General features: G+C 43.8%; 2 protein-coding genes across 2 annotated transcripts in view; both read right to left on the reverse strand.

Moving 5' to 3' along the window:
* Positions 1-9,558: 9,558 nt before the first annotated feature.
* Positions 9,559-12,128, reverse strand: LOC115253780 (uncharacterized). The gene is made up of 2 exons (XM_062861025.1): positions 11,077-12,128; positions 9,559-10,544 (listed from the first exon to the last, which is right to left on the reverse strand). The coding sequence occupies exons 1-2, from the start codon at positions 11,872-11,874 to the stop codon at positions 9,702-9,704; spliced, it is 1,641 nt and encodes a 546-aa protein (XP_062717009.1). The 5' UTR covers positions 11,875-12,128; the 3' UTR covers positions 9,559-9,701.
* A 3,669-nt stretch (positions 12,129-15,797) lies between these two features.
* Positions 15,798-27,033, reverse strand: part of LOC109410466 (uncharacterized) — a 31,595-nt gene continuing 20,359 nt past the window's right edge. Inside the window, exons 2-3 of the mRNA XM_062861022.1 lie at positions 19,371-20,199; positions 15,798-18,095 (exon numbers count right to left, since the gene is read on the reverse strand). Of these exons, the coding sequence (XP_062717006.1) occupies positions 17,253-18,095; positions 19,371-20,199 (1,672 nt within the window). The 3' untranslated portion in view covers positions 15,798-17,252. The remainder of the gene's footprint in view (positions 18,096-19,370; positions 20,200-27,033) is intronic.

Below are 27,033 nucleotides of genomic sequence, written 5' to 3' on the forward strand. Positions count from 1 at the left end.
ACCGACTGTTTCAATAATTTTGGTCTTCGCGTGTTCGAGTACGGTGTATTCAATATCCGTCTCACCAAAATTGCTACACCACCACCGCGATCTGCTACAGAACTTGGACGAACTACGCAAGAGAAGTCGGGGATGAAGAACGACGTATTCGGCTGCAGCCAAGTCTCCGTCAATAGTACAACATCTATTTCATGCAATTGTAGAAAACTAAATAACTCAAGAGTTATGCTGCGAACTGACCTTCCGTTCCAGTTCAGAACTTTGATCGTTTGAAGTCTATCGAATGTACAGATATTTTGTCATCAGCTCTTGAAGACCGAAAAATTGTTCTTCCCTAGAGGTGCACGTTTTGAAACGGTTAAACATGTCCCTGGCTAGGCTGATGAACTCAGTGAGAGTAAAGAGTTCGGTGCTGTCCTTGAAGGTAGCATCCGTTGCGATACCAGATGTGGTGAGACGCGAGACAACTTCCGCAAACGATCGATTTGGTGCTATCCAGTTCGAGTTGAACTTTCGCGGAGTTTGAGTAGCAAGACCACCATTCGTGTTTGACCGAGGGACATTCTTTCCTTGTCGCTTGATGAACTCCAGTCGAAAGGGACAATCCGTGAAGCTGGCAGCATGGTTTTGCCCGCAGTTGGCGCATTTGATGTCCTTGTGAATTTTGGAGGCCCCATTATTTGGCGATTTCTTCGGGATAGTGCAATCTGCGGATGCATGCTGTTTGCCGCATTTTACACAACATAACTGCATGTGACAATGTTTTAGGGTACCCCCAAGCCACAGACCAAGCCACGGACCAACCCTTAGCTCCTTGAACCACCCGGTTCCGGGACTATAGCGACCCCCAAGGTCGGCATCAGCAACAGGAGAACCGCGGTGGGCACCTCAGACCTCTCGGGTTTTTCCGGGATCCGAGTGGTAAGCCCCACCACCCCCTCAAACAACCACCAACCGACAACTCCGCCGGTCCTTACGGGACCTTATTGACCCCCCATGGGGAGGAGCCATCCAAACAGACCAAGAAGGACTTCGTGTTCAACCCTGGCCAGCAAAGGCCCGAGGCGAGCTGTAGGCCGCCTGGAACCCCGGACCCCTAAACCAGCAACCTCATATAACCCGGCTAACCAGTCGGAAACAAGCTTCAAGTTCAACCCCGGCCGGAAAGGCCCGTGGCGAGCCGCTGGCTCCCAGGACATGTAACCTGCAAGCTCAGGGATTAAGGGGGTAAGGGATCTTCAGGGTCGTAATTGCGGTTTTGAGCTGTTTCTCGTTTCTCGGGAAGGCTATCTGTTGGAAGCACTGATGTGAGCAGGAGTAATAATAGTTGCGATGGCCAATAAAGGGAACACACACACAAAAATGGATAAAGCAAATGACACAAAAGTGGTACCGAACAAGATCTTAACAAACTTTCACTTAATGGGGAGATACTGGGACGTCGAGGCTTGATGGTTACTTTTTAACCCGGAAAACGAACAAATAACAAAAGTAGTGGAAAAACAATCAAATAGACATTTACTCTTCAAAAGAACTTGATTTACGGCAATTTTCTTACAAATATTTACAATTTTTTGTGACGTCACATTTTCTTTGGTGGATTGTACTTGCGGTTTGTAGGTCGCTGTTGTTGGGTGGTTGGAGAACTGCTGTTGCTGGTAGAGGGTTGACTGGCTTGTCGGGAATGGACGAGCGGGTGATCAGTCCGCTCATCGTTTGGCTGGTTATGCTTCGGGGTTCGGTAGACCGGCGTCGGACTCATAGGCATCCTCCGACCTGTCTTATTCACCAAGATGGCGGGTTGTCGATGTCGACGGCCTATTGTGGGTACTGGTCGTCGCAATGGCGGGTTTTGCTGGCTGGATTTCACAACGGACGCGCACTAGGGAACCGGATTGCTTGCGGTTCCAAATTTCTTTTCTTGTAGATATTCTTCTTAAATTTGTTGTTCTTTGTACATTAACTGTTTATGTCGTTTGTCTTGCATGAAAACCAACATTTTCGTCGTACTAACACTTGTTTTTAACGAGCTAACGGTCACTACACTTATTTTTTGTATTGTGCATGACGTACTCAATTAAAACTAACAAACTATACACGCGCGCACTACTACTACGTTCCAGTATTCACCGCAAAAAGAGAACGTTTGCTTCGAAGCTTGCCGTTTTTATAGGCGACGGTACAAACATTTAACATTTATTTTATGTTCAACATTTATGTTTTAAGATTTTGTGTCACACCCTATTTCACTAATGAGGTGTGCACCATCTATCGGCGAGTATAAAAAGGGCCAGGTAATGTTTTGCCCCGGTCTTCAAACTACTCGACCTCAGTGACCCTCGCAACATGACAGCTGCTTATGAGAGTGCGACACACTCACACGCTTACCATGAGTGCCACAGACCCGAAGTTTAATGGGGAATATTTACCAGGGGCGTATTGAGGGGGAATCTAGGAAAGGAAATTGGGAAAATTTATAATTGTGGTGGAGCCACAAGACTACCTTGGAACCAACGGTTACAATGCCCCGTCGACCCTCCTGAAAATGAAAGAGAATTTTGATTTACATATTCTATTTCTGATTCGCGCATTCATGATGCTGCTGTCTGACACTTTTCAAAATCTAATTATCTTCTTCGCCCAGGCGAGGAAGTAAAGATGTACAAGTGGTAACTCATTACACATACATGAGTATATGGGATCGATTGACTTGTCACACTGGCTAATGTTTACGTTTGACGCGAAAACAACGGTCCGCGAAACCGAGTTGTTCGACGTTTACCCGCGACTATCCCGACTAAAAAGAAACAACAAAATGTTATCCGCGCGAAAAGTTTCCGAAAAATGCGGGTCCGAATTCGCTATCATTATTTACCGGTCGGCTTCCATCTAACTGTTTGGGGAATCGGCCCAAGGAAGTTCTTCTAACTGCGGAGGCGATAATGAGGTTTGTCAGGTAAGGGTAATATTTTGTAAACACTAGAGTTGACTACTAATTCTTTATTCTATTTTCAGCAAACTTCGTGCTTTATTGCCCGCGTCCGGACGGTTCATTGGTGAGTACTCATTCATAACGACTGATCTGAAAATCTCATTGATCAGTTTCGGTTTCAGGATCGACTGCTGACCTTCTACCGAATATGGAACGCGATGGGATATGGAAAACCGCCAAACTCTTTCCTTCGAGTTGGTTCCGATCGATTCGAGAGGGTTCGAGAGATTCCCGCAGAGCATAGCCGACACTCCCACAGAGATTGGCCGATGTCCGCTTCATGACGATACCTCCCTCAGCTTCATCATTGATTAACCTCGGGTTCGGTACCCGAGCATACAATGTTAATAACCTCCTGATCTTGCCAGGAGAAAACTGAATAAATTTAGTAATTCTTCGAGAAAACGCGTTTTTCTCTGAAAAATAATGTCATGCCTCCTTTTGTACAAATCATTCATTGAAAAATGAAAAGCATTTTGAAATTTCACTTTTAGATTTCGGGGCCTTATTTGGTATTTAGTCTTAGTCGGGTTATCTACGAATCGGTCTCTCACGCATGCGCAGATTTCTCGTTTGCCACTTGAACCTTCAGGTGTTCTCGGTTCTCCGCGAATCGATGTAGCGATTGAAGTGGTTGTTTACATTCCATACCGACGAATGGCTGCTTTAATTTTCCGCGAAATACCGGTGGATTAGGGGATTCGAAAAGACGATTCTTTCTCCGTCGAACGCTCCATCCCACTAACCGTTTCATCGTGATGAAACTGCCCGCAAGTGTATGTTTGTCGTTTGGTTTCATTCGTAAAGGAAACCGAAGAAATCTATTGTTCCGTCGCGTGATATGCCGACCGTGCGTTGGATCGACTTCGATTCGGATTTTCATGTCGATGTTATTAGAATCACGGATTTCCGCGAATTAATTCCGTTCGGGGTCTAATTGGTTATTCTACGGTGTTCCTCGGATCCAATTGGATTCGAGCAATTGAAAATTTACTAAATTGAATCACGCGCATTAAAATATTTCCTAACAGTTTTTCGAGCGCTTTGTGGTACAAAATTGATTATTCTACGGTGCGCTTTACCGACGCAGGGGTTACCAAATGTAATTTTCTGGTTCACAATCGAACTTAGCACAATCTTCGTTAGAAGAACGAAGGAAGTTTTCTAAAAACAGGACGCTGTTTTTCCGCCCCCTCCGAGGGAAAATGAAAACTCAAAATCATTTTTAGTTGGGCGCCAATTTGTAACCTGCAAGCTCAGGGATTAAGGGGGTAAGGGATCTTCAGGGTCGTAATTGCGGTTTTGAGCTGTTTCTCGGGAGGGCTGACTGGCTTGTCGGGAATGGACGAGCGGGTGATCAGTCCGCTCATCGTTTGGCTGGTTATGCTTCGGGGTTCGGTAGACCGGCGTCGGACTCATAGGCATCCTCCGACCTGTCTTATTCACCAAGATGGCGGGTTGTCGATGTCGACGGCCTATTGTGGGTACTGGTCGTCGCAATGGCGGGTTTTGCTGGCTGGATTTCACAACGGACGCGCACTAGGGAACCGGATTGCTTGCGGTTCCAAATTTCTTTTCTTGTAGATATTCTTCTTAAATTTGTTGTTCTTTGTACATTAACTGTTTATGTCGTTTGTCTTGCATGAAAACCAACATTTTCGTCGTACTAACACTTGTTTTTAACGAGCTAACGGTCACTACACTTATTTTTTGTATTGTGCATGACGTACTCAATTAAAACTAACAAACTATACACGCGCGCACTACTACTACGTTCCAGTATTCACCGCAAAAAGAGAACGTTTGCTTCGAAGCTTGCCGTTTTTATAGGCGACGGTACAAACATTTAACATTTATTTTATGTTCAACATTTATGTTTTAAGATTTTGTGTCACACCCTATTTCACTAATGAGGTGTGCACCATCTATCGGCGAGTATAAAAAGGGCCAGGTAATGTTTTGCCCCGGTCTTCAAACTACTCGACCTCAGTGACCCTCGCAACATGACAGCTGCTTATGAGAGTGCGACACACTCACACGCTTACCATGAGTGCCACAGACCCGAAGTTTAATGGGGAATATTTACCAGGGGCGTATTGAGGGGGAATCTAGGAAAGGAAATTGGGAAAATTTATAATTGTGGTGGAGCCACAAGACTACCTTGGAACCAACGGTTACAGACACCACTGGAACACCATGACCAACCTGGTCGGCAGACAACCCCCTCCCCCAGTAAGCGGCGGGCCTCACGGGCCCACACCACCGGTACCAAAGACCGAAGACCACAGCAGACAGCAGCAAAAACAAATGAACAAAAACAAATTAAATGTAATTACTTCTCTTTGGTGGCCCCCTCTGGGCCCCATACACCCACAATGATTTGTAATATTTGACAGCTTTTGTATTTTTTTCCAGGTGAGCCCTTCTGGCTCACATTTCCCAAGAAAGAGACGAACCAGCCAAGGGCTGAAAGTCTCTCAAATAAAGATAAATCAATCAATCAATGTTTCAGGGTTATCCTTTCAAATGATTTTTTCTGGTATTACAGTTATCATTGTTTTATTATATTATTCCATCTTTTAACAATGTCTGCTCTTTCTAGTAGTAGTGATAATACTGTCGGCATCGTAACGACTATTTTTTGTATTTTTTTGTTTTAAGATTACTATTTCAGAACTTTTGGATATCAGCATGTTTTAATTCTCAAATGAAGACCATTCTGAACCAGAATGTGTTAATTAGTATAGATCGACTTAATTGAGTCTACGAAAAAAAAGCGTTTCAGCAACAGCAACAGTTTTCCGGGAAACGTAGCATTCCAGAAAATGGATTTCCGGAAAACAATTTTCTGGGGAATGGGTCATTCCGCATAATGTTTTCCGGGAAATGTCATAGATTTTGAAAAATTGAGTATATTATCGCCTGTCCCTGGATAGTCGCTCTCTGTGTTAAACCACATTTTGCAAACGTTTATTTTATTTCATTTATTTATTGAAAGTGCGGAAAAAATGAGAAAATGATAAAAAGGAAACCCATTTTCACCTATATCCTTTATGAAAAACATATAAACTATCATCAGAATAACCTATCCAAAAATATTCTTTGGCGTTCGAGGTAGTGGCCTATTCCGGGTAATGGCTTTCTGGGTAATGGCCTACTCCGGGTAATGGCTTTCGGAGCGGGGTAATGGCACGCAGAAAAATGTAGCATATTTGAAACAAATGCATTACCACTTTGATTCAAATTCATTACTGTTTTTAAAATCAAAGCTAATTAATATTTGATTCTAATACTAAGCGACTTTGATTCTAAAATAATTGTATTAGAAACAAAGTCGTTGTGTTTTTGATTTAAAAAAATAAGTACTTTGAAATAAATACAGCATTTTTCACAAGTGTATCCGTCGCCATTTTGTATTTATTGTTATAAAGTGAAAAAATAAAAGACGAAATTGTCGAACATGAGGACGTAAAACATTTTTTTTGTAAAATGTTTGGTGCCTTCATTGGTAAGTACAATGAAGTGAAACTTAGTGTTTATTTCAAAAAACTCATATCATTCCTTCTAAATAACGGCTACACAGCTACCTGTTCAGGATAATCGAGCACTATAAACTCGAGGAACTCACTCTGTAGTCGTTTCTAGCGGACAGCAAGAAAGTGCATGTTGCCGTAATGGAGAAAAGACCTGGTAAGCTTCTAATGTTCATAAAATAATGTTTTCTAAGGAAACCCTTTTTGATTTACAGAATCTTCCTCCGCTATCCATCGAACCTTCCGCCTAATCTGCCTCGGAATCTACGTCTGCAACTACGCCGCTTCCACCCACCTCCACCGGCTATTGCTGATGCAACAAAAGTCAACTGCGAAAAATATAAAACTGCAAAATTCTAAAAACAATTATTATTGTAATTAGGTAAAAATAGTATATATTGTGCCTAAAAAGTTTTATCCAATTCTATTGGATTATCTACTTTGATTGAATACGATCTTAATGGGAGCATTTCGATCACAAGCTCTCAGTATTCATAAGATCGCAATCAATCAAATCAAATAGTATTATTTTTAAAACAATAAAAAACTGTATTTGATACAAAAATATGTGTTTTTCAATTCAAAAATAAATATTTTTGAAATAAAGTAGTAAGATATTTGTTTCAATGAAAATGAATATTAGAATCAAATATTTTACACTTTGAATTTACATTCAGGTTCATGACAGCTGGACTTAAAAACAACAAAATAAATGCTTTGAAGCTAATACTCGATGTTTTTGATTCAATAAAAATAGCACTTAGGCCGTGGATCAATGCTTTTTAATTTTTGTTTTAAAGTCGTTTACCGTAAAACGGGGTGAATAGAAACAATGGGGCGAATAGAAACAAAAAACTTATTTTAAAAAATATGTCAATTATGTTTAAAAATTAATCAAAACTTAATTTTATTAGCTAGTTGGATGCTTCCAGTGTTTCAATAAACCTTTTTTGGGATGATAATTCCGTTAATTTTTTTGTAAAAGTTTTAAAATCAAAGTATCGTTTTATAGGCAAAAAAACTTCCGCCATTGAAATTGCGTTTTATCGATTTGGTTTGTATTCACAGACTAAAGTATTTTTCGACATTCGACCATTGATTATAATCTAGTCTTAGCGTTTCATTTGTATTAAAAGTTATTACTGTCTTGAAATTGAAAAAATATCGAAAATTGTTGAAAGCTGTTTCTATTCGCCCCGCAACCTTTTTTCAAATCAGTTAACGAAATAAAAATTGGTTTTGAATCCTAATTACAGCAATTAAAGAGGGAGGTGGGACCCAACGTTGAGACCCTTGCAACTGACTTTATTACGCACGGTTCCAGAAATACTTGTCAAAGTATGCTGGAAGGTGTTTATATTCGCCCCGTTTTACGGTACTTTAGAATTTAAAATATATTGTTCTGCGTGGGCATTCGGGGTAATGGGGTAGAACCCCTTCAACATGTCCATGAATCATGGGTTTAGACGAGACATGTGAGATGATTTCGTTTGACTTGATTGAAAAAGTTCAACATGTTCAACTTTCGTTCAAGTCAAGCGAGTTGCTCAAGTGAGAGGAATGGTGGTGTTTACACGTTCAATTCGCATTCAAGGGCCATTTTCCATTGACTTGAATCAAGTCACTTGCACCATGTAAACCAGGCTTTAAGTTGAAATTTCTTGGAAATTTCATAGTGACTTCCTCGATAATAGTGAGAAGTCACCTATACCGTGACTCGCTACCAGACCTGCTCTCTGGTAGAAACAAAGAGCGAATCGTCATCATCATCGTCACGCGCGTATCGCGGTAAAAACGGGGCACGTTCACGGTGCCCCATAAGAACGCGAGAGAGAATGTGAGCACCAAACGCGTCAAGCAAGAGACGTCGCGACGATACGGCGGCGGCAGTTGGTCTACTCCGACCACGTGTATCTGAGGATGTTTGCAGCCAGCAAGGGGGTTTCTTTATTTCAGGAAAAAATAAAAACCATTGAATCACTACCTGTATTGCTGCGCTTTTGTAACGCTCCACGTTAATACGGGAATCGCGAGACCTGTTCTCGCCTATTACTAGCGTACGGTGCCGACAGGTCTACAAAATGCACTTGCTTGCACTATTTAGGGGGTTTCCGTGCAAACTTCTGGTGCACATATAGCTAAAAGTACTAGAGAAAGGTAAGGTCGAGGGTATGTAGTTGTAAAACGATCGAAATTGAGATGATTGATTGATTTGTCTTTATTAAAGAGACTTTCAGCCCATGGCTGGTTCGTCTCTCTATATTGAGATGAGGTTTAGTAATCTCATTTCGTATTTTAGTATTGAAAAACAGATCCATTCAGACATACTTTTTATGCTTAAAGACGCTAGTACCCAGTCCTGGTGTCAAGTCGGCACCCGGTGCATTCTACTGATATCTGGAATTGAATGTGTTGAAGTGTTCCTGAACGATCTCACGCTAAAACCAGCGGCAGGTGCTTCATCTTTTATCCTTCTCATTTTTGTGTTAGTTTAGAGGAGTAACAAAAGGCTATCTACGCTGATAGAACAAATCGTCGGTTCATCCATCTCCACCATAAGACTAACTACAGCCGTGCCAGTGCACTGAAGGAGCGCAATCATGTCGACTACGCCGGACCGACAAACGGATTCAGATATCAGCAGTATTGACGATTGGTTTCCTTAAGGACCTTTGCCAGATTAGGCATACCGAAGGCGATTGTGTCCGATAACGGAACGCAGTTTGCTAGCTACGAATTCTTTCCTTCTGCGAAAACTTGGGCATCATGAACTTCCGCACTGCACCGTTCCATCCCCAGTCGAACGGCCAAGCGGAAAGATTCGTCGACACGCTCAAGAGGACGCTCCGTAAAATCTAGGAAAGAGAAGAATTACCAGCCAATATTTTTTTGTTCGAACGAAAGTAGAGAGATGGGTCTACGAAGGGGAGATGGGTCTGAGATGATCCACATTTGGTCTACGAAACTGTTTTATGAACGGCCCCCTACCACAGTGTTATGGAACAAGTTACAAAATGATTTTTTTCCGGTATGAGTCGTAGGTAACGAGATTTATATAAGACTTTTCTCTCAAATTCAGTAGTTGCTTTATTGTTACATAAACGTTATCATATGGTTAAAATGAACATAACAGTTTTCACGAGTTAAAATGTGATTTCTTTCACTGGTCTTATTTATCAAGCTTCCTCACGTTCAGCAATCGATGAGTAAATTCGCAGTTGCTCAATTCCGTCCATGAGCAGCGGATCCAGGCCATTCTGCCAATCGGCGTATCGATTGTGGAAGAGCACTCCATCAAACAACGGTGGAGCTTTCAAGAGATCATTGCTTAAGCCAACAAGGATGTAGGCCTCGGCAATCAGACTGTAAACCGCTTGGAAAACGAACGCAACCCGGAAGGGCCGGCTGGCCACAGTTCGTGGATAGGGAATCGTTTCTGGCTCGTATCTGTCGAACGCCACATCGTATGCTACCCGAAGTAGCAGATCGGCCTCGAATAGCTTGAGTATGCGTCTTTCCACAAGGCAGTACAGGGTGAGTACGGTGGTCTGCAACGAGGGAGGGACCGCTTCCAGGCGGGAATGGTCAAGACGGTCGGAAACGATCCAAGACAGTAGGTTATGTTTAACATGCAGGAGGTCTTGTTGTGACACTGGATCATTCGAAAGCAGTTCCTCCAGAGAAGGTGGCTGCACGCGATCCGGGAATTCAACACTGTAGTGATGTACTGTATACTCTGCAGTGTGTTGCAGCTTGGTCATGATGTGGCACTCGGAATAATCGACCATTCGCCGTTGCATTTGCCTTTGGTAAAGAATGACTCCTCCCATACGGATAATCAGAGATAACTTGAGTCGTAAAACTGCCTGACCGAGCAGTTCCTCCCGGAGATCGATCATGTTGGTGGGACATCCGATGTTACTCACATGCCACATCTGGTAAAATAGCGAAACTTTTCGCGACAATAAAATCGATTCGATGGGATCGTGCTGGTATCTCTCGTTGAATGCTCGATAGTTCTATAGGTGTATACTGCCGTGAATCGCATATCAGTCCCATCTTTGCTGGATTTCCTATGCAAATGGGACAGATATGCGATTCACGGCAGTATAAAGAATTGTTAGTTTTATTTATGCCATGAACATATACGTAACAATGGGTCGTACGAACAAAAAGTATAATAGTAGCTATCGATAGAGTATGTCACGCTTCGAGAGTTGAGAGGGAATTTATGATTATGTGGCAATAGGCTCCTAAAGACCTATCTCAATTTCTGCAGATCAAGGATGACTAATATGGGATACTATTTTTCGGCGAATTGTTATAGGATCGCACACGGTACGCCTAAAACATAACGTTTCAGCATTTTCCTTAGAATAATCGGTATATCACTTTGATCTTCGACATACGATCACTGTAAGAACACAAACGCTAGTGCATCGACATCATTTTGATGTTTTGTCGTTGTATATACGCTGAACTGTCTGGCACAAGAGTTCTTAGAATAAGGCACCCATATTTTTATTCGTACGACCCCGCTATGTATCTTACCATTCGATAACATCCCAAACTCTCTCGAAAACGTTCCATGAGAACCCGTCTGTTAACGCAGAATTCAAGTGCTTCGATGAGAATTCGTTCGTCTGTTAGATCCGCGTGCTCTCTTATGAACCTGGCTACGTTGGAGATATTGTTCGTTCCACGGTGTCCATTACTATGGCGGCCAATACGGTGGTGAAAGTTTCCAAGTGCTTTGGAATCAACCAAATCGTTTCCCACTAGTGTTGCGAGCAAAGGCATTTGGGCGGCATCCAGTCCAAGGTGTGCCCTCAATGCTACACGGTCATACTCCATCATAGTAAATTTCGTGACCGACAGTTCCTGGACACACCAAAATCGCCACGAGCCTTCATAGATGAGCATGTCTGAGTCGTCCGTCATGATGGCCAGTGCTCCAGTTTCGTTCGCGAATGCGGCCATTTCCTGGTCACATTCTCTGGCAGTTGCCCAGTGATATTCCCCATGTCTCATTGCCGATTGTTCCACCGTAGATACGTAGTGAAAAGGCAGTTTATATGCGCTGCTAAGGGTCTCCATATCATCTCCATTGTCGATGGCGTCCATCAGCTCGATCATGTCCCAATAGCGGTCGTCCGCTCTTTTACACCAGGCCTCCGGGCTCATCATCCGAACTGGGCCGTCACAGAAGAAATGCAGCTTTACGCCGAGGTTCACCAATTCGCTGAAGAAGGTGTCCATGTGGCGTGACATCTCGTTGAAACGACCACCGCATATGAGACCTGGTTTGTCGACCCGTATGAAGGGTCGCACGAGACACATCAAATCCATCACGATAATGGGTGGTGTTTTTGTTTTGTTGTAGTGCGCTCTATGGTGGAAAAGATGATCAATCGTTCAAAAATGTGATCTATTAAGGATCCATTACACATGGACAAATATTTGCTATTCGCATTACAGTCCCATCTTTGCTAGGTTTCCTATTCACATGGGAATGTTGTGCGAATGGGGGCAGTACCTATAGCAGGCCGACATCAACCCAAGGAAAGCATGATGCTAAGAAAGTGCCCCGGTAAAATATTTGTCATGTGAAATGTATAATATACTAACTACAGTAATGTTCCGATTTTATTACGCCCTCCGCGTGTCAGTCCTTCATTTTTCATTAATTTACTGTAACATTTTAGAGCAAGTGCTTTCCCTCTTCTTGAAGATAAATGTTGAAGGCAAGTTTTGCGACGTTAAAAATATTGAAAATGCGTTTAGATTTTGTAGAATATTTAAAAGTAGTTTTGAAAACGGGCGTGATAAAATCGGAACAACACTGTATTGTTGAATCTAAACAATACAATATTTCCAAAGTATCGGTATAGTGAGTTTAAGGTGTCAAACTACTGGTTGATATACGAATATATTCCAATAACAGTTATAATGCCTAAACGATTTAATCATGTTTTATTTCTATTGAAGTACGTAATAATAACGATTAGCTCGAACTAAGGTTGGAACAGAACATATTATTACCGGACATTAATCATTAATTAAGCATAACCATGGATTCAAGAATGTTTTCGATCACCTGGCATTCATTTGAATCATTTGTCCATAACTCAGTTCAAAAGCATAATACTGAAATGTGGTGTTCGGCAAACATGTAGATTAGTGTTTTTCCTACAATTATCACCAAAGATGCCATATTTTAGCTCTTATGTGTACGCTGTGAGAGCGCTAGTACCATCTACTCATACTAAACGATCGAAAAATCCGATCGTTTAGTATGAGTAGGTGCTACCAACACTTTTACGTCGTAAATATAAGAGTTAGAATATGGCGTTCTTGGTGATAATTGTAGGAAAAACATTTATCTACATGTTTGCCGAACATTACAATTCAATATTAGGCATCTGAACTTGTTGAGGATCTAGCAACCGATGAATCATAGATCACAGCAACCAACGATATGAAACGTCCAACTTTTTCTGTTCATTCCTATCATAACCGTTATCCTTATCACACGTTCAAATAAAATCATTCAAACGTTATCGTAGTGTATCTTTTCCTGGCTTTGGAGAAGTACGGACCTCGACCTCGACAGAACGGAATTATGGACAAATGAATCAAATGATTGCCAGGTGATCGAAAACATCCTTGCATGGATTACTATGATTGGTTTCACAGCACTCCTTCTTAAGCCAGGTATGCAATTCCCATACACACATTGATTTGTTCAACATCACTTAAGACAAGACATAATCAACAATAGTACGCCACAATACTCGGTTTGTGGCTGCCGCTCTCCATCCTCGGTTGCGCACAATGCTCGCCATTTCACACTCCACCTGGTCCGCTCATCGTGCTCTCTGCGCTCCACGCCTTCTTGTGCCCACCGGATCAGTTGCAAACACCAGCTTTGCAGGGTCGTTGTCCGGCATTCTTACAACATGCCCTGCCCACCGTATCCTTCCGGCCTTGGCCACGTTCTGGGTGCTGGGTTCGCCGTAAAGTGCAGCGAGCTCGTGGTTCATCCTTCTCCTCCACACACCGTTCTCCAGCACACCGCCGAAGATCGTCCTTAGCATGCGTCGCTAGAAAATTCCGATTGCTTGCATGGTTCATGTCTGCCCGTAGAGGACCACCGGTTTTATTAGCGTTTTTTACATGGTGCATTTGGTGCGTGGGTGAATCGTTTTCGACCGCAGTTTCTTCTGGAGCCCGTAGTAGGCCCGACTTCCGCTGATGATGCGCCTCCGAATTTCATGGCTCACGTTGTTGTCAGCCGTCAGTAAGGATCCGAGGTAGACGAATTCCTCCACCACCTCGAAAGTATCCCGATCTATCGTAATATTACTACCCAGACGGATCCGGTCGTGTTCGGTTCCGCCTACCAGCATGTACTTTGTTTTTGAGGCATTCACCACCAGTCCGACCTTTGCTGCTTCGCGTTTCAGGCGGGTGTACAGCTCTGCCACCGTTTCAAATGTTCTGGCAATAATGTCCATGTCATCCGCAAAGCACACAAATTGACCGGATTTTGTGAAAATCGTTCCCCGGCTATTGAGCCCGGCTCGTCGCATCACACCTTCCAGAGCGATGTTGAAGAGTAGGCATGAGAGTCCATCACCTTGTCTCAGTCCCCGGCGAGATTCGAATGAACTGGATAGTTCACCCGAAACCCTTACGCAGTTTTGCTTCCCAGGAAAGCCGTTTTCGTCCATGATTCTCCATAGCTCTGCGCGGTCGATACTGTCGTATGCCGCTTTGAAGTCGATGAACAGGTGATGCGTTGGGACCTGGTATTCACGGCATTTCTGGAGGATTTGCCGTACGGTAAAGATCTGGTCCGTTGTCAACCGGCCGTCGATGAAGCCGGCTTGATAACTTCCCACGAACTCATTCGTTTTAGGTGACAGACGACGGAAGATGATCTGGGACAGCACTTTGTAGGCAACATTCAAAATAGTGATCGCCCTGAAGATCTCACATTCCAAATGGTCGCCTTTCTTGTGAATGGGGCAGATAACCCCTTCTTTCCACTACTCCGGTAGCTGTTCGGTTTCCCAGATCCTGACTATCAGCCGATGCAGACAGTTGGCCAACTTTTCTGGGCCCATTTTGATGAGTTCAGCTGCGATACCATCCTTATCAGCTGCTTTGTTGATTTTGAGTTGGTGAATGGCATCCTTAACTTCCCTCAGCGTGGGAGTTGGTTCATTACCGTCCTCTGCTGCACTCGCGTCGTCGTTTCCTCCGTTGCCGTGGGCTCCCATGCCTACGTTCTCCACGCCGTTCAGGTGCTGATCAAAGTGCTGCTTCCACCTTTCGATCACCTCACGTCCGTCCGTTAAGAGGCCTCCGTCTTTATCCCTGCATATTTCGGCTCGCGGCAAGAAGCTGTTGCGGGATGCGTTGAGTTTCTGATAGAACTTCCGTGTTTCTTGGGAACGGCACAGCATACTCCGCTTCTTCCAGGCGGCGCTTTTTCTCCCGAAAGATGCGAGTCTGCTGTTTCCGCTTCTGTTTGTAACGTTCCACGTTCTGTCGAGTCCCTTGCTGCAGCATTACCGCCCTCGGTGCGTTCTTCTCCTCCAAAACCGTTCTGCACTCTTCGTCGAACCATTCGTTCCGTCGATTTCGTTCCACGTACCCGATGGTGCTCTCGGCTGCGTCGTTGATGACTGCTTTCACTGTACTCTAGCAGTCCTCCAGAGGGGCCTCATCGAGCTCGCCCTCGTCTGGCAACGCGGCTTCGAGGTTCTGCGCGTATGCTGAGACGACATCCGGTTGTTTCAGTCGCTCTAGGTTGTACCGTGGCGGTCGCCGGTACCGTACATTGTTGACGACGGAAAGTTTTGTGCGCAGTTTGACCATCACCAGATAGTGATCGGAGTCGATGTTGGCGCCACGATGGGTCCTGACGTCGATAATGTCGGAGAAGTGCCGTCCGTCAATCAGAACGTGGTCGATTTGAGATTCTGTCTGCTGTGGTGATCTCCAAGTGTAACGATAAGGGAGGCTGTGTTGGAAAAAAACGGTTTGGCCGTTGACCATATTTTTGGAGGCGGCGAAATCAATGAGTCGTAGGCCGTTTTCGTTCGTCTGCTAGTGGGCGCTGAACTTACCAATCATCGGTCTGAATTCCTCCTCCTGGCCTACCTGAGCGTTCAAATCTCCTAATGATGATCTTGACGTCGTGGCTTGGGCAGCGATCGTACTCGCGTTCGAATGCGTCCATGTCATCATCAGTGCTACCGGAGTGTGGGCTGTGCACGTTTATTATGCTGAAGTTGAAGAATCGGCCCTTGATCCTCAACCTGCACATTCTTTTGTCGATCGGCCACCAACCGATCACGCGCCTCTGCATATCACCCATCACGATGAAAGCTGTTTCCAGCTCGAGTGTGTTGCCGCAGCTCTGGTAGATGGTATTATTACCTCTAAACGTTCGCACCACACACCTCCTGCAGCGCTACGATGCCGAACCCGCGGTCCTTCAGTAGATCGGCGAGTATGCGGGTGCTCCCAATGAAGTTGAGAGATCGGCAGTTCCACGTACCGAGCTTCCAATCGCAAGTCCTTTTTGTTCGCTGGGGTCGTTGCCGTTGGTCTCGGTTCGTATTTTTTTGTTGCTTATTTTCCGCTACAATGGTTTTTTTTTCGGCTGGCTCGTAGGGCCTGACACCAACCCCCTACTTTCCGGAGGACCATAGTGCACAGTTGAGCTTAGAGTCCTTCCCTGGCACTCGGACGTAGATCAGCCGCCCCTAACATGGGGATCAGACGCTGTTGTGAGCCGCTCCTCCTGGAGAACAGACGCTCAGGTTTGCCGAAGCAAACCCCCCTTCCCTATCAGCCTACGACCAAAGTTCCCACCGGGGTTGGTTACCCGATCTTCCCTAAGGTTTCCGGCCGGTACCGCGTGGAGGTAGGGATAGGAGTTGCTGGGCAGAGGCTAGTGGATCACAATGGGATCTGAATTGCTCAGCATACCCAGCCTTTACCTGCGGCAGGTGCTTTATCTTTTATCCTTCTCGTTTTTTTCGTTTGTTAAGGGGAGTAAGAAAAAGCTATCTACGCTGATATTTAGAACAAATGCCATGTCGGTTCATTCATCTCCACCACTAGAAGAACTACAGCCTTGCTAGTGCACTGAAGGAGCGCAATCATGTCGACTACGCCGGACCGACAAACGGATTCAACTATCAGCAGTGTTGACGATTGAACCTTTGCCAGATTCGGCATACCGAAGGCGATTGTGTCCGTTAACGGACCGCAGTTTGCTAGCTACGAATTCTTTCCTTCTGCGAAAACTTGGGCATCATGAACTTCCGCACTGCACCGTTCCATCCCCAGTCGAACGGTCAAGCGGAAAAAATCGTCGACACACTTAAGAGGACGCTCCGTAAAATCTAGGAAAGAGAAGAATTACCAGCCAATATTTGTTGTTTGAACGAAAGTAGAGAGATGGGTCTGAGATGATCCAAATTTGGTCTACAAAACTGGTTTATGAACGCCCTCCTACCACAGAGTGTTATGGAACAAGTTACAAAATGATTTTTTCCGGTATGAGTCGTGGGTAACGAGATTTACATGAAGACTTTTCTCTCAAATTCAATAGTTGCTTTATTGTTACATAAACGTTATCATATGCTTAAAATGAACATAACAGTTTTCACGAGTTAAAATGTGATTTGTTTCACTGGTCTTATTTATCAAGCTTCCTCACGTTCAGCAATCGATGAGTAAATTCGAAGTTGCTCAATTCCGTCCATGAGCAGCGGATCCAGGCCATTATGCCAATCGGCGTATCGATTGTGGAAGAGCACTCCGTCAAACAACGGTGGAGTTTCCACGAGATCATTGCTTAAGCCAACAAGGATGTAGGCCTCGGAAATCCGACTGTGGACCTCTTGGAAAACGAACGCAACTCGGAAGGGCCGTCTGGCCACAGTTCGTGGATATGGAATCGTTTCTGGGTCGTATCTGTCGAACGCCACATCGTATGCTACCCGAAGTAGCAGATCGGCCTCGAATAGCTTGAGTATGCGTCTTTCCACAAGGCAGTACAGTGTGAGTACGGTGGTCTGCAATGAAAGAGGGATCGCTTCCAGGAGGGAATGGTCAAGCCGGTCGGAGACGATCCAAGACACTAGGTTATGTTTAACATGCAGGAGGTCTTGTTGTGACACTGGATCATTTGAAAGCAGTTCCTCCAGAGAAGGAGGCTGCACGCGATGCGGGAATTCGACACTGTAGTGATGAACTGTATACTCTGCAGTGTGATGCAGCTTGGTCATGATGTGGCACTCGGAATAATCGACCATTCGCCGTTGCATTTGCCTTTGGTAAAGAATGACTCCTCCCATACGGATAATCAGAGATATTTTGAGTCGTAGAACTGCCTGGCCGAGCAGTTCCTCCCGGAGATCGATCATGTGGGTGGGACATTCGATGTTATTCATATGCCACATCTGGTAAAATAGCGAAATTTTTCGAGACATTAAAATCGTTTCGATGGGATCGTGCTGGTATCTCTCGTTGAATGCTCGATAGTTCTATAGATGTATAAAGAATTGTTAGTTTTGTTTTTGCAAAGAACATTTACGTAACAATGGGTCGTACGAACAAAAAGTATAAAATGTATTTATAAGTATATAGCATCGATAGAGTATGTCACGCTTCGAGTTGAGAGGGAATTTGTGATTATGTGCCGATAGACTCCTAAAGACCTATCTCAATTTCTGCAGAAATCGATCAAGTGATGACTTATGGGATACTGGTTTTTGGCGAATTGTTATACTGCCCCCACTCGCATAACAGTCCCATTTGCAAAAGTAGGAATTGAGAAAACGGCATTTGAAGTTAAACTTGTTTCCATATAAAACATTGAAAAATCGCCAAAATTTGAAAAATATTTCGATTATCTCGAAACTTTCACAGATTGCTTTGCACATGAATATATAACTGTAATAGTAGTTTACGCAACAAGGTGCAGAATGAAGATTTTTACAGCACGAGTTGTACATTTATCCAACGAGGCTTACGACGAGTGCTGCAAAAATCGAGTTCTGCACCGAGTTGCGTACAACGTTTTTTTTTTGCAATTTCATAAATTACCGCTTGAGGTTAGTTTTTAACAAAACTTTTCCATCAAACTGCACACTGGTGTTCATAGCCTTATTTAAGAAAATCTGATTATAGCAGGTTGTACTGCGTAGTTGTCACTATTTTTCAAAACTGCGTCCAAAAAGTTGATCAAAACTGAAAACAGTGCTGTAATAGTTCATTACGCAACGCAAATCATTGCTGTAATGAACCATGAACTGCTGATTGGGTGTGGGAAAGTAGGCCTTTTCCTGTCAGATTTGCGTGAGGTAAAACAGCCTATTACGATGAGAAATTGCAAAAAAAAAAAATATTACAATCACTACAAAGTTGTTTAGTTTTGTGTTACGTAACACAAAAATCCATGATGGGACTGTTATGCGGGTACTTTTGATATGGGACGCTCATAACTTGATATTTTTTTCACACATTGACATAAAAAATCGTAATTTTTATTGTTGTTTTTGGAAGTACATCAAATATGATGACTATTCATAGCGTTAACTCAAAAGTGATGAAAAGTCAAATGGGACTGTTATGCGAGTGGGGGCAGTATAGGATCACAAACGGTACGCCTAAAACATAACGTTTCAGCCCTTTCCTTAGAATAGTCGGTGTATCACTTTGATCTTCAACATAATTTGGTAAGAGATACGATCCCTGTAAGAACCCAAACGCACAAGGCGCCCATATTTTTATTCGTACGACCCCGCCATGTATCTTACCATTCGATAACATCCCAAACTCTCTCGAAAACGTTCCATGAGAGCCCGTCTGTTGACGCAGAATTCAAGTGCTTCGATGAGAATTCTTTCGTCTGTTAGATCCATGTGCTCTTTTATAAACATGACTACGTTGGAGATATTGTTCTTTCCACGGTGCCCACGGTGGCCAATACGGTGGTGAAAGTTTCCAAGTGCTTTGGAATCAACCAAATCGTTTCCCACTAGTGTTGCGAGCAAAGGCATTTGGGCGGGATCCAGTCCAAGGTGTGCCCTCAATGCTACACGGTCATACTCCATCATAGTAAATTTCGTGACCGACAGTTCATGGACACACCAAAATCGCCACGAGCCTTCATAGATGAGCATGTCTGAGTCATCCGTCATGATGGCCAGTGCTCCAGCTTCGTTCGCGAATGCGGCCATTTGCTGGTCACATTCTCTGGCAGTTGCCCAGTGATACTCCCCATGTCTCATTGCCGATTGTTCCACCGCAGATACGTAGTGAAAAGGCAGCTTATATGTGCCTAGGGTCTCAAAACTGTCTCCATTGTCGATGGCGTCCATCAGCTCGATCATTTCCCAATAGCGGTCGTCCGCTCTTTTACACCAGGCCTCCGGGCTCATCATCCGAACTGGGCCGTCACAGAAGAAATGCAGCTTTACGCCGAGGTTCACCAATTCGCTGAAGAAGGTGTCCATGTGGCGTGACATCTCGTTAAAGCGACCACCACATATGAGACCCGATTTGTCGACCCGTATGAAGGGTCGCACGAGACACATCAAATCCATCACGATAATGGGTGGTGTTTTTGTTTTGTTGTAGTGCGCTCTATGGTGGAAAAGATGATCAATCGTTCAAAAATGTGATCTATTAGGGGTCCATTACACATGGACAAATATTTGCTATTCGCATTACAATCCCATCTTTGCTAGGTTTCCTATTCACATGGGAATGTTGTGCGAATGGGGGCAGTACCTATAGCAGGCCGACATCAATCCAAGGAAAGCATGATGCTAAGAAAGTGCCCCGGTAAAATATTTGTCATGTGAAATGTATCAACTACTGACTATTGTTGAATCTAAACAATACAATATTTCCAAAGTATCGGTATAGTGAGTTCAAGGTGCCAAACTACTGGTTGATATTTTTTTTTTCCCTCATCTGTAGAGCCTTTTAACCACTGCGTCCATTATTTAGGAATATTGTGGTATGACCCATATTTAATTTGGTGCTAGTCAAGTATCCTGTCACAATTGAGCTGTGATGGACAATGGTTGATGTAACACCTGATCCCAACTAGGCACAACTCGTTTTATAAAGTTTATTACCCTGTTGGGATTACTTCTCCAAATTTCCAAGGGCTCTAGAAACCCTTTACCAAATATCGCCAATCTGTGATGGTACAGCACTCCGCAGTTGCAGAGTAAATGCTCGGCAGTTTCGTTTTCCGTTTGACAGAAACGACACTCGGAGGATTGGATTTTTCCAATCTTACTTAGATGATATTTACTCGGGCAGTGGCCAGTCATCAGACCAGTAATTACCCTGAGATCTCTTTTGTTTAGATTCAGTATGGACCTGGCTTTTTCTGCACTGGGTTTTATGAACCTTTTTGCTTGCTTGGATGTATCCGTGGCATTCCAATTAGATTCTACCGTGGACATTTCCCAAGTTTTTAGTTTCATCCGAAGAGCACACTCAGGAACTCCACAGAAAGGTTCAGGGCCTACAAAGCTTGATGCCGCACCCTGTCTAGCTAAATTGTCGGCGTTTTCATTTCCCAGAATTCCACAATGACCGGGCACCCAGTATAAAGTTACCTCGTTCCTACTGGCCAATTGCTTCAGAGAAATAATGCATTCCCACACTAGCTTTGATTGACACGTGCAAGCTTTTAGCGCATTTAGAGCCGCCTGACTGTCCGAAAAAATACAGATCTTGGCAAACCTATAATTTCTTTTCAGACAAATGTTGGCACACTCGAGAATGGCTTGAACTTCCGCTTGAAATACAGTGGGACTGCATCCCATTGGTATAGCCTTACTGATACCGGGGCCAAAAACACCAGCTCCAGTATTTTCTCCCATCTTGGACCCATCAGTATAAAATACAATAGAACCTGGACGTAAACTTGGCCCACCAGCATCCCAAACATAGCGACATGGTTTCACCACTTTGAAGGGAACATCATAGTTGGTCTTCGTTATCATCCAATCTTCTACTGTTTTTATGTCCATGTTTAATTTGAAGTCTTTGATGATCCTCAAATGTCCAGCAAGATCCCCGTCTAGGACTTTATTGTAACGTATAAACTGCAGGGCACTTTTTGCCGCTTGTAGTTTAACAAATTGATGCAATGGCAGTAAATTAAGAAGGGCATCCAAAGCAACTGATGGAGTGCTTTTCATTGCTCCTGTCATAGATATACATGCAAGTCTTTGTAACTTACTTAGCTTCTTTTGACAGGTTACCTCATTTGTTTTGGGCCACCAAACAAGTGAAGCATAAGTAATCTTAGGCCGGACTATTGCAGCATAGATCCAGTGAATCATGTTAGGTCTAAGACCCCAGGTTTTTCCTAAGGCTTTGCTGCAAACCCAAAGGGCATTGGTACCCTTGGTTAAAACATTGTTTAAATGAGAATTCCAATTCAGTCTTTTGTCCAAAGTTACCCCAAGATGTTTAACTTCTTCTGAGAACTGAATTTGAACTCCATCTAAAGAAGGTTCAGTAAGATTTATTTTTAACCTTCTAGTAAAAGGTACAATTACAGTTTTTGAAGGGTTTACGTTTAATCCCTCCTCTCGGCACCATTTGATGGTAACATTCAACGCAGATTGTAGCCGGCTAGATATCGTGTCGTCATATTTTCCACGTATCAGAATAGCTACATCATCTGCGTATCCAATAACCTCAAAGCCTTGATTGATGAGTTTTTTAAGGAGTTCGTCCACTACCAAAGACCACAATTAGGGGGATAGTACTCCTCCTTGAGGACAGCCCTTCACAGATCTTACTGATAGTTGCGCACCTCCAAGAACGGAAGAGATCTCTCGATCTCTAAGCATCGATATTATCCATTCAATAATGCATTTATCCAAGCCCCTTGCTTCCATTGCAGAACGCATTGAGCTGTAGGATGCGTTATCGAATGCTCCTTCAATGTCGAGAAAAGCAACCACGGCTATTTCCTTGGCTTGAAACGATTTCTCAATTTTGCCGACTAGCCACTGTAGCTCTGTTATAGTAGATTTGCCTGTTTGATAAGCAAATTGAAACTTGCTTAGAGGCATTTCTACTAAGCTGGTAGACTTGACAAAGTCATCCACTATTTTCTCCATGGTCTTTAACAGAACACAAGAAAGGCTTATGGGTCTGAAGGCTTTTGGAGTTGTTTTGTCCCGCTTGCCAGCTTTTGGGATAAAAACAACACGAACCTTCCGCCATGCCTTAGGTATGTAAGCTAAAGTAATACTGGCTCTGAATATTTCGGTTAAGAGCGGACAAATCGCCTCTTTTCCATGTTGAAGTAAAGCTGGGAAAATTCCATCTTTCCCGGCAGATTTGAAAGGTTGAAAAGAACTCAATGCCCATTCGACCCTCGACGGTGTGAAGATTTCACAAGCTTTTTGATAGGCATTGGTCGACCACGCATGTCTTGCCTTATCCGAGTCCTGTTCTTCATCCGAATAAGGAATCGATCCTGGGAAGTGAGTTCTCATCATTACTTCCAATGTTTCAGAAGAATCAACAGTAAAACTGCCATCTTCCTTTTTAAGACTTCCAAGACCATTTGAATGGTCTTTCGAAAGGACTTTATGAAGCCTTGCAGCCGTAGGAGCGTTATTGATCTCTTCACATACCCGTCTCCAGTCCTTGCGTTTGGCTAGTCTCAATTCTCTGTTGTATTCTGTAAGGGCTTGTTTATACTGAACCCAATCAGATGTAACTTTTGCTCTATTGAACAACCGTCTTGATTTCTTCCTCAGATCTGCCAGCTTATCATTCCACCAAGGGACATCCCTGTTGGATGACCTCTGTCGGATTGGGCAACTAGCATGATATGATGAAATCATTTTATCAATAATCTCATCAGAGGCATTTTCCAACTGTGAAACAGACAAGATCTGCTCACCCTTATATGAATTTTCATTCATTAAATAAAAGCTGTAGAGGTCCCAATTAGTTTTCTTTGGGTTTCTATAGCTTTCAATTAAATTTGATCCGGCTTTATAATCGAACCTGATATGTTTGTGATCTGACAATGATTCCTCATCAGAAACATGCCAGTTCGCGATCTTATCTGATAGCAGATAGCTACAAAGCGTAAGATCTAAAACTTCCTGTCGAATAGCATTAACAAAAGTTGGAGAATTCCCTTTATTGCAAATGTCTATGTTATTAGACGAAATGTAATTCAGGAGATCCTCACCTCTTTTATTAATATCTGTACTGCTCCATATGGTATGATGGGCATTTGCATCGCACCCTATTACAAATTGGGCGTTTATTTTTTTGCAATAATTAACAAAACTTACGACCAAAGATGGAGGCACATCATCAACGTCTCCCGGAAAATATGCAGAAGCAATGCATACCTCAGTTTTTCCCTGGATTGTTGGGACCTCCATTTTAATCGCAACAATGTCTCTAGTAATAAACTCAGTAATTGGGACAAATTTTGTTCTCCTACTTACTAAAATGGTTGTTCTTGGATTAGACTGACTTTCGTCGTACAAAATCCTACAATTCTGCGAAGAGCAACCCATTACCCTTCCATTATTTACCCAGGGCTCTTGAATTAAGCCCACGTCTAACTGTTCTCTAATAAATCTTCTGCTGAGCACAGCTGAAGCACCCTTCGCGTGGTGAAGATTTGTTTGGATAATTTTCAAGGTACTCATTTTTTTTACTATTTACAGGAGAAAAATAAGGTCCACTGCGTCATTGCTCCGTTTAACACAGTAAGGGCAAAATACTGTGGAGGGTGCCCTGGTACTCCACAGGCACCGTTAGCGGTTAGGTTTTTATTAGACCCCCCTAACCATCCATTCTTAGGCACGGTACGCATTAAGCCGCATGACACCATGAATTAGGGATCGCCTGTTTGGTGGACTCTTACCACCGGATCAGACAATCCGTAGTGATATTCTTAGCCAGTTGAAGGAACTGCTACCGCCACTACACGGCTACCTAGGCTGATCGGGAATAGAAATTAATATTGATGATCAACTTCTTTCGAGCCCGAACAGCCGGCTACTGGTTGATATACGAATATATTCCAATAACAGTTATAATGCCTAAACGATTTAATCATGTTTTATTTCTATTGAAGTAGGTACGTAATAATAACGACTAGCTCGAACTAAGGTTGGAACAGAACATTAAACGGACATTAATCATTAATTAAGCATAACCATGGATTCAACGATGTTTTCGATCACCATTTCGGCATTCATTTGACTCATTTGTCCATAACTCAGTTCAGAAGCATAATATTGAAATGTGGTTTTCGGCAAACATGTAACATGTTTTTCCTACAATTATCACCAAAGATGCCATATTCTAGCTCTTATGTGTACGCTGTGAGAGCGCTAGTACCACCTACTCATACTTAACGATCGAAAAATCCGATCGTTTAGTATGAGTAGGAGCTATCAACACTTTTACGTCGTAAATATAAGAGTTAGAATATGGCGTTCTTGGTGATAATTGTAGGAAAAACATGTTACATGTTTGCCGAACACCTCAATTCAATATTAGGCATCTGAACTTGTTGAGGATCTAGCAACCATTGAATCATAGATCACAGCAACCAACGATATGAAACGTCCAACTTTTTCTGTTCATTCCTATCATATCCGTTATCCTTATCACACGTTCAAATAAAATCATTCAAACGTTATCGTCGTGTATCTTTTCCTGGCTTTGGAGAAGTACGGACCTCGACAGAACTGAATTATGGACAAATGAGTCAAATGATTGCCAGGTGATCGAAAACATCCTTGCATGGATTACTATGATTGGTTTCACAGCACTTCTTCTTAAGCCAGGTATGCAATTCCCATACATACATTGATTTGTTCAACATCACATAAGACAAGACATAATCAACAATAGTACGCCACAATACTCGGTTTGTGGCTGCCGCTCTCCATCCTCGGTTGCGCACAATGCTCGCCATTTCACACTCCACCTGGTCCGCTCATCGTGCTCTCTGCGCTCCACGCCCTCTCGTGCCCACCGGATCAGTTGCAAACACCAGCTTTGCAGGGTCGTTGTCCGGCATTCTTGCAACATGCCCTGCCCACCGTATCCTTCCGGCCTTGGCCACGTTCTGGGTGCTGGGTTCGCCGTAAAGTGCAGCGAGCTCGTGGTTCATCCTTCTCCTCCACACACCGTTCTCCTGCACACCGCCGAAGATCGTCCTTAGCATGCGTCGCTCGAAAATTCCGAGTGCTTGCAGGTCCTCCTCGAGCATGGTTCATGTCTCGTGCCCGTAGAGGACCACCGGTTTTATTAGCGTTTTTTACATGGTGCATTTGGTGCGTGGGTGAATCTTTTTCGACCGCAGTTTCTTCTGGAGCCCGTAGTAGGCCCGACTTCCGCTGATGATGCGCCTCCGAATTTCATGGCTCACGTTGTTGTCAGCCGTCAGTAAGGATCCGAGGTAGACGAATTCCTCCACCACCTCGAAAGTATCCCGATCTATCTTAATATTACTACCCAGACGGATCCGGTCGTTTTCGGTTCCGCCTACCAGCATGTACTTTGTTTTTGAGGCATTTACCACCAGTCCGACCTTTGCTGCTTCGCGTTTCAGGTGGGTGTACAGCTCTGCCACCGTTTCAAATGTTCTGGCAATAATGTCCATGTTGTCCGCAAAGCACACAAATTGTCCGGATTGAGCCCGGCTCGTCGCATCACACCTTCCAGAGAGATGTTGAGGAGTAGGCATGGGAGTCCATCCCCTTGTCTCAGTCCCCGGCGAGATTCGAATGAACTGGATAGTTCACCCGAAACCCTTACGCAGTTTTGCTTCCCAGGAAAGCCGTTTTCGTCCATGATTCTCCATAGCTCTGCGCGGTCGATACTGTCGTATGCCGCTTTGAAGTCGATGAACAGGTGATGCGTTGGGACCTGATATTCACGGCGTTTCTGGAGGATTTGCCGTACGGTAAAGATCTGGTCCGTTGTCGACCGGCCGTCGATGAAGCCGGCTTGATAACTTCCCACGAACTCATTCGTTTTAGGTGACAGACGACGGAAGATGATCTGGGACAGCACTTTGTAGGCAACATTCAAAATAGTGATCGCCCTGAAGTTCTCACATTCCAAATGGTCGCCTTTCTTGTGAATTCCACTACTCCGGTAGCTGTTCGGTTTCCCAGATCCTGACTATCATCCAATGCAGACAGTTGGCCAACTTTTCTTGGCCCATTTTGATGAGTTCACCTGCGATACCATCCTTATCAGCTGCTTTGTTGATTTTGAGTTGGTGAATGGCATCCTTAACTTCCCTCAGCGTGGGAGTTGGCTCATTACCGTCCTCTGCTGCACTCGCGTCGTCGTTTCCTCCGTTGCCGTGGTCTCCCGTGCCTACGTTCTCCACGCCGTTCAGGTGCTGATCAAAGTGCTGCTTCCACCTTTCGATCACCTCAC

Source organism: Aedes albopictus, chromosome 3, assembly GCF_035046485.1.
Source record: "Aedes albopictus strain Foshan chromosome 3, AalbF5, whole genome shotgun sequence".
NCBI lineage: Eukaryota > Metazoa > Arthropoda > Insecta > Diptera > Culicidae > Aedes > Aedes albopictus.

Coding starts and splice junctions, on each gene's coding strand:
- LOC115253780 (XM_062861025.1), bottom strand. CDS start 11,874: ATGGATTTGATGTGTCTCGTGCGACCCTTCATACGGGTCGACAAACCA. Junction 10,545..11,076: donor GTTTGGGATGTTATCGAATG/GTAAGATACATA, acceptor ATACACCTATAG/AACTATCGAGCATTCAACGA.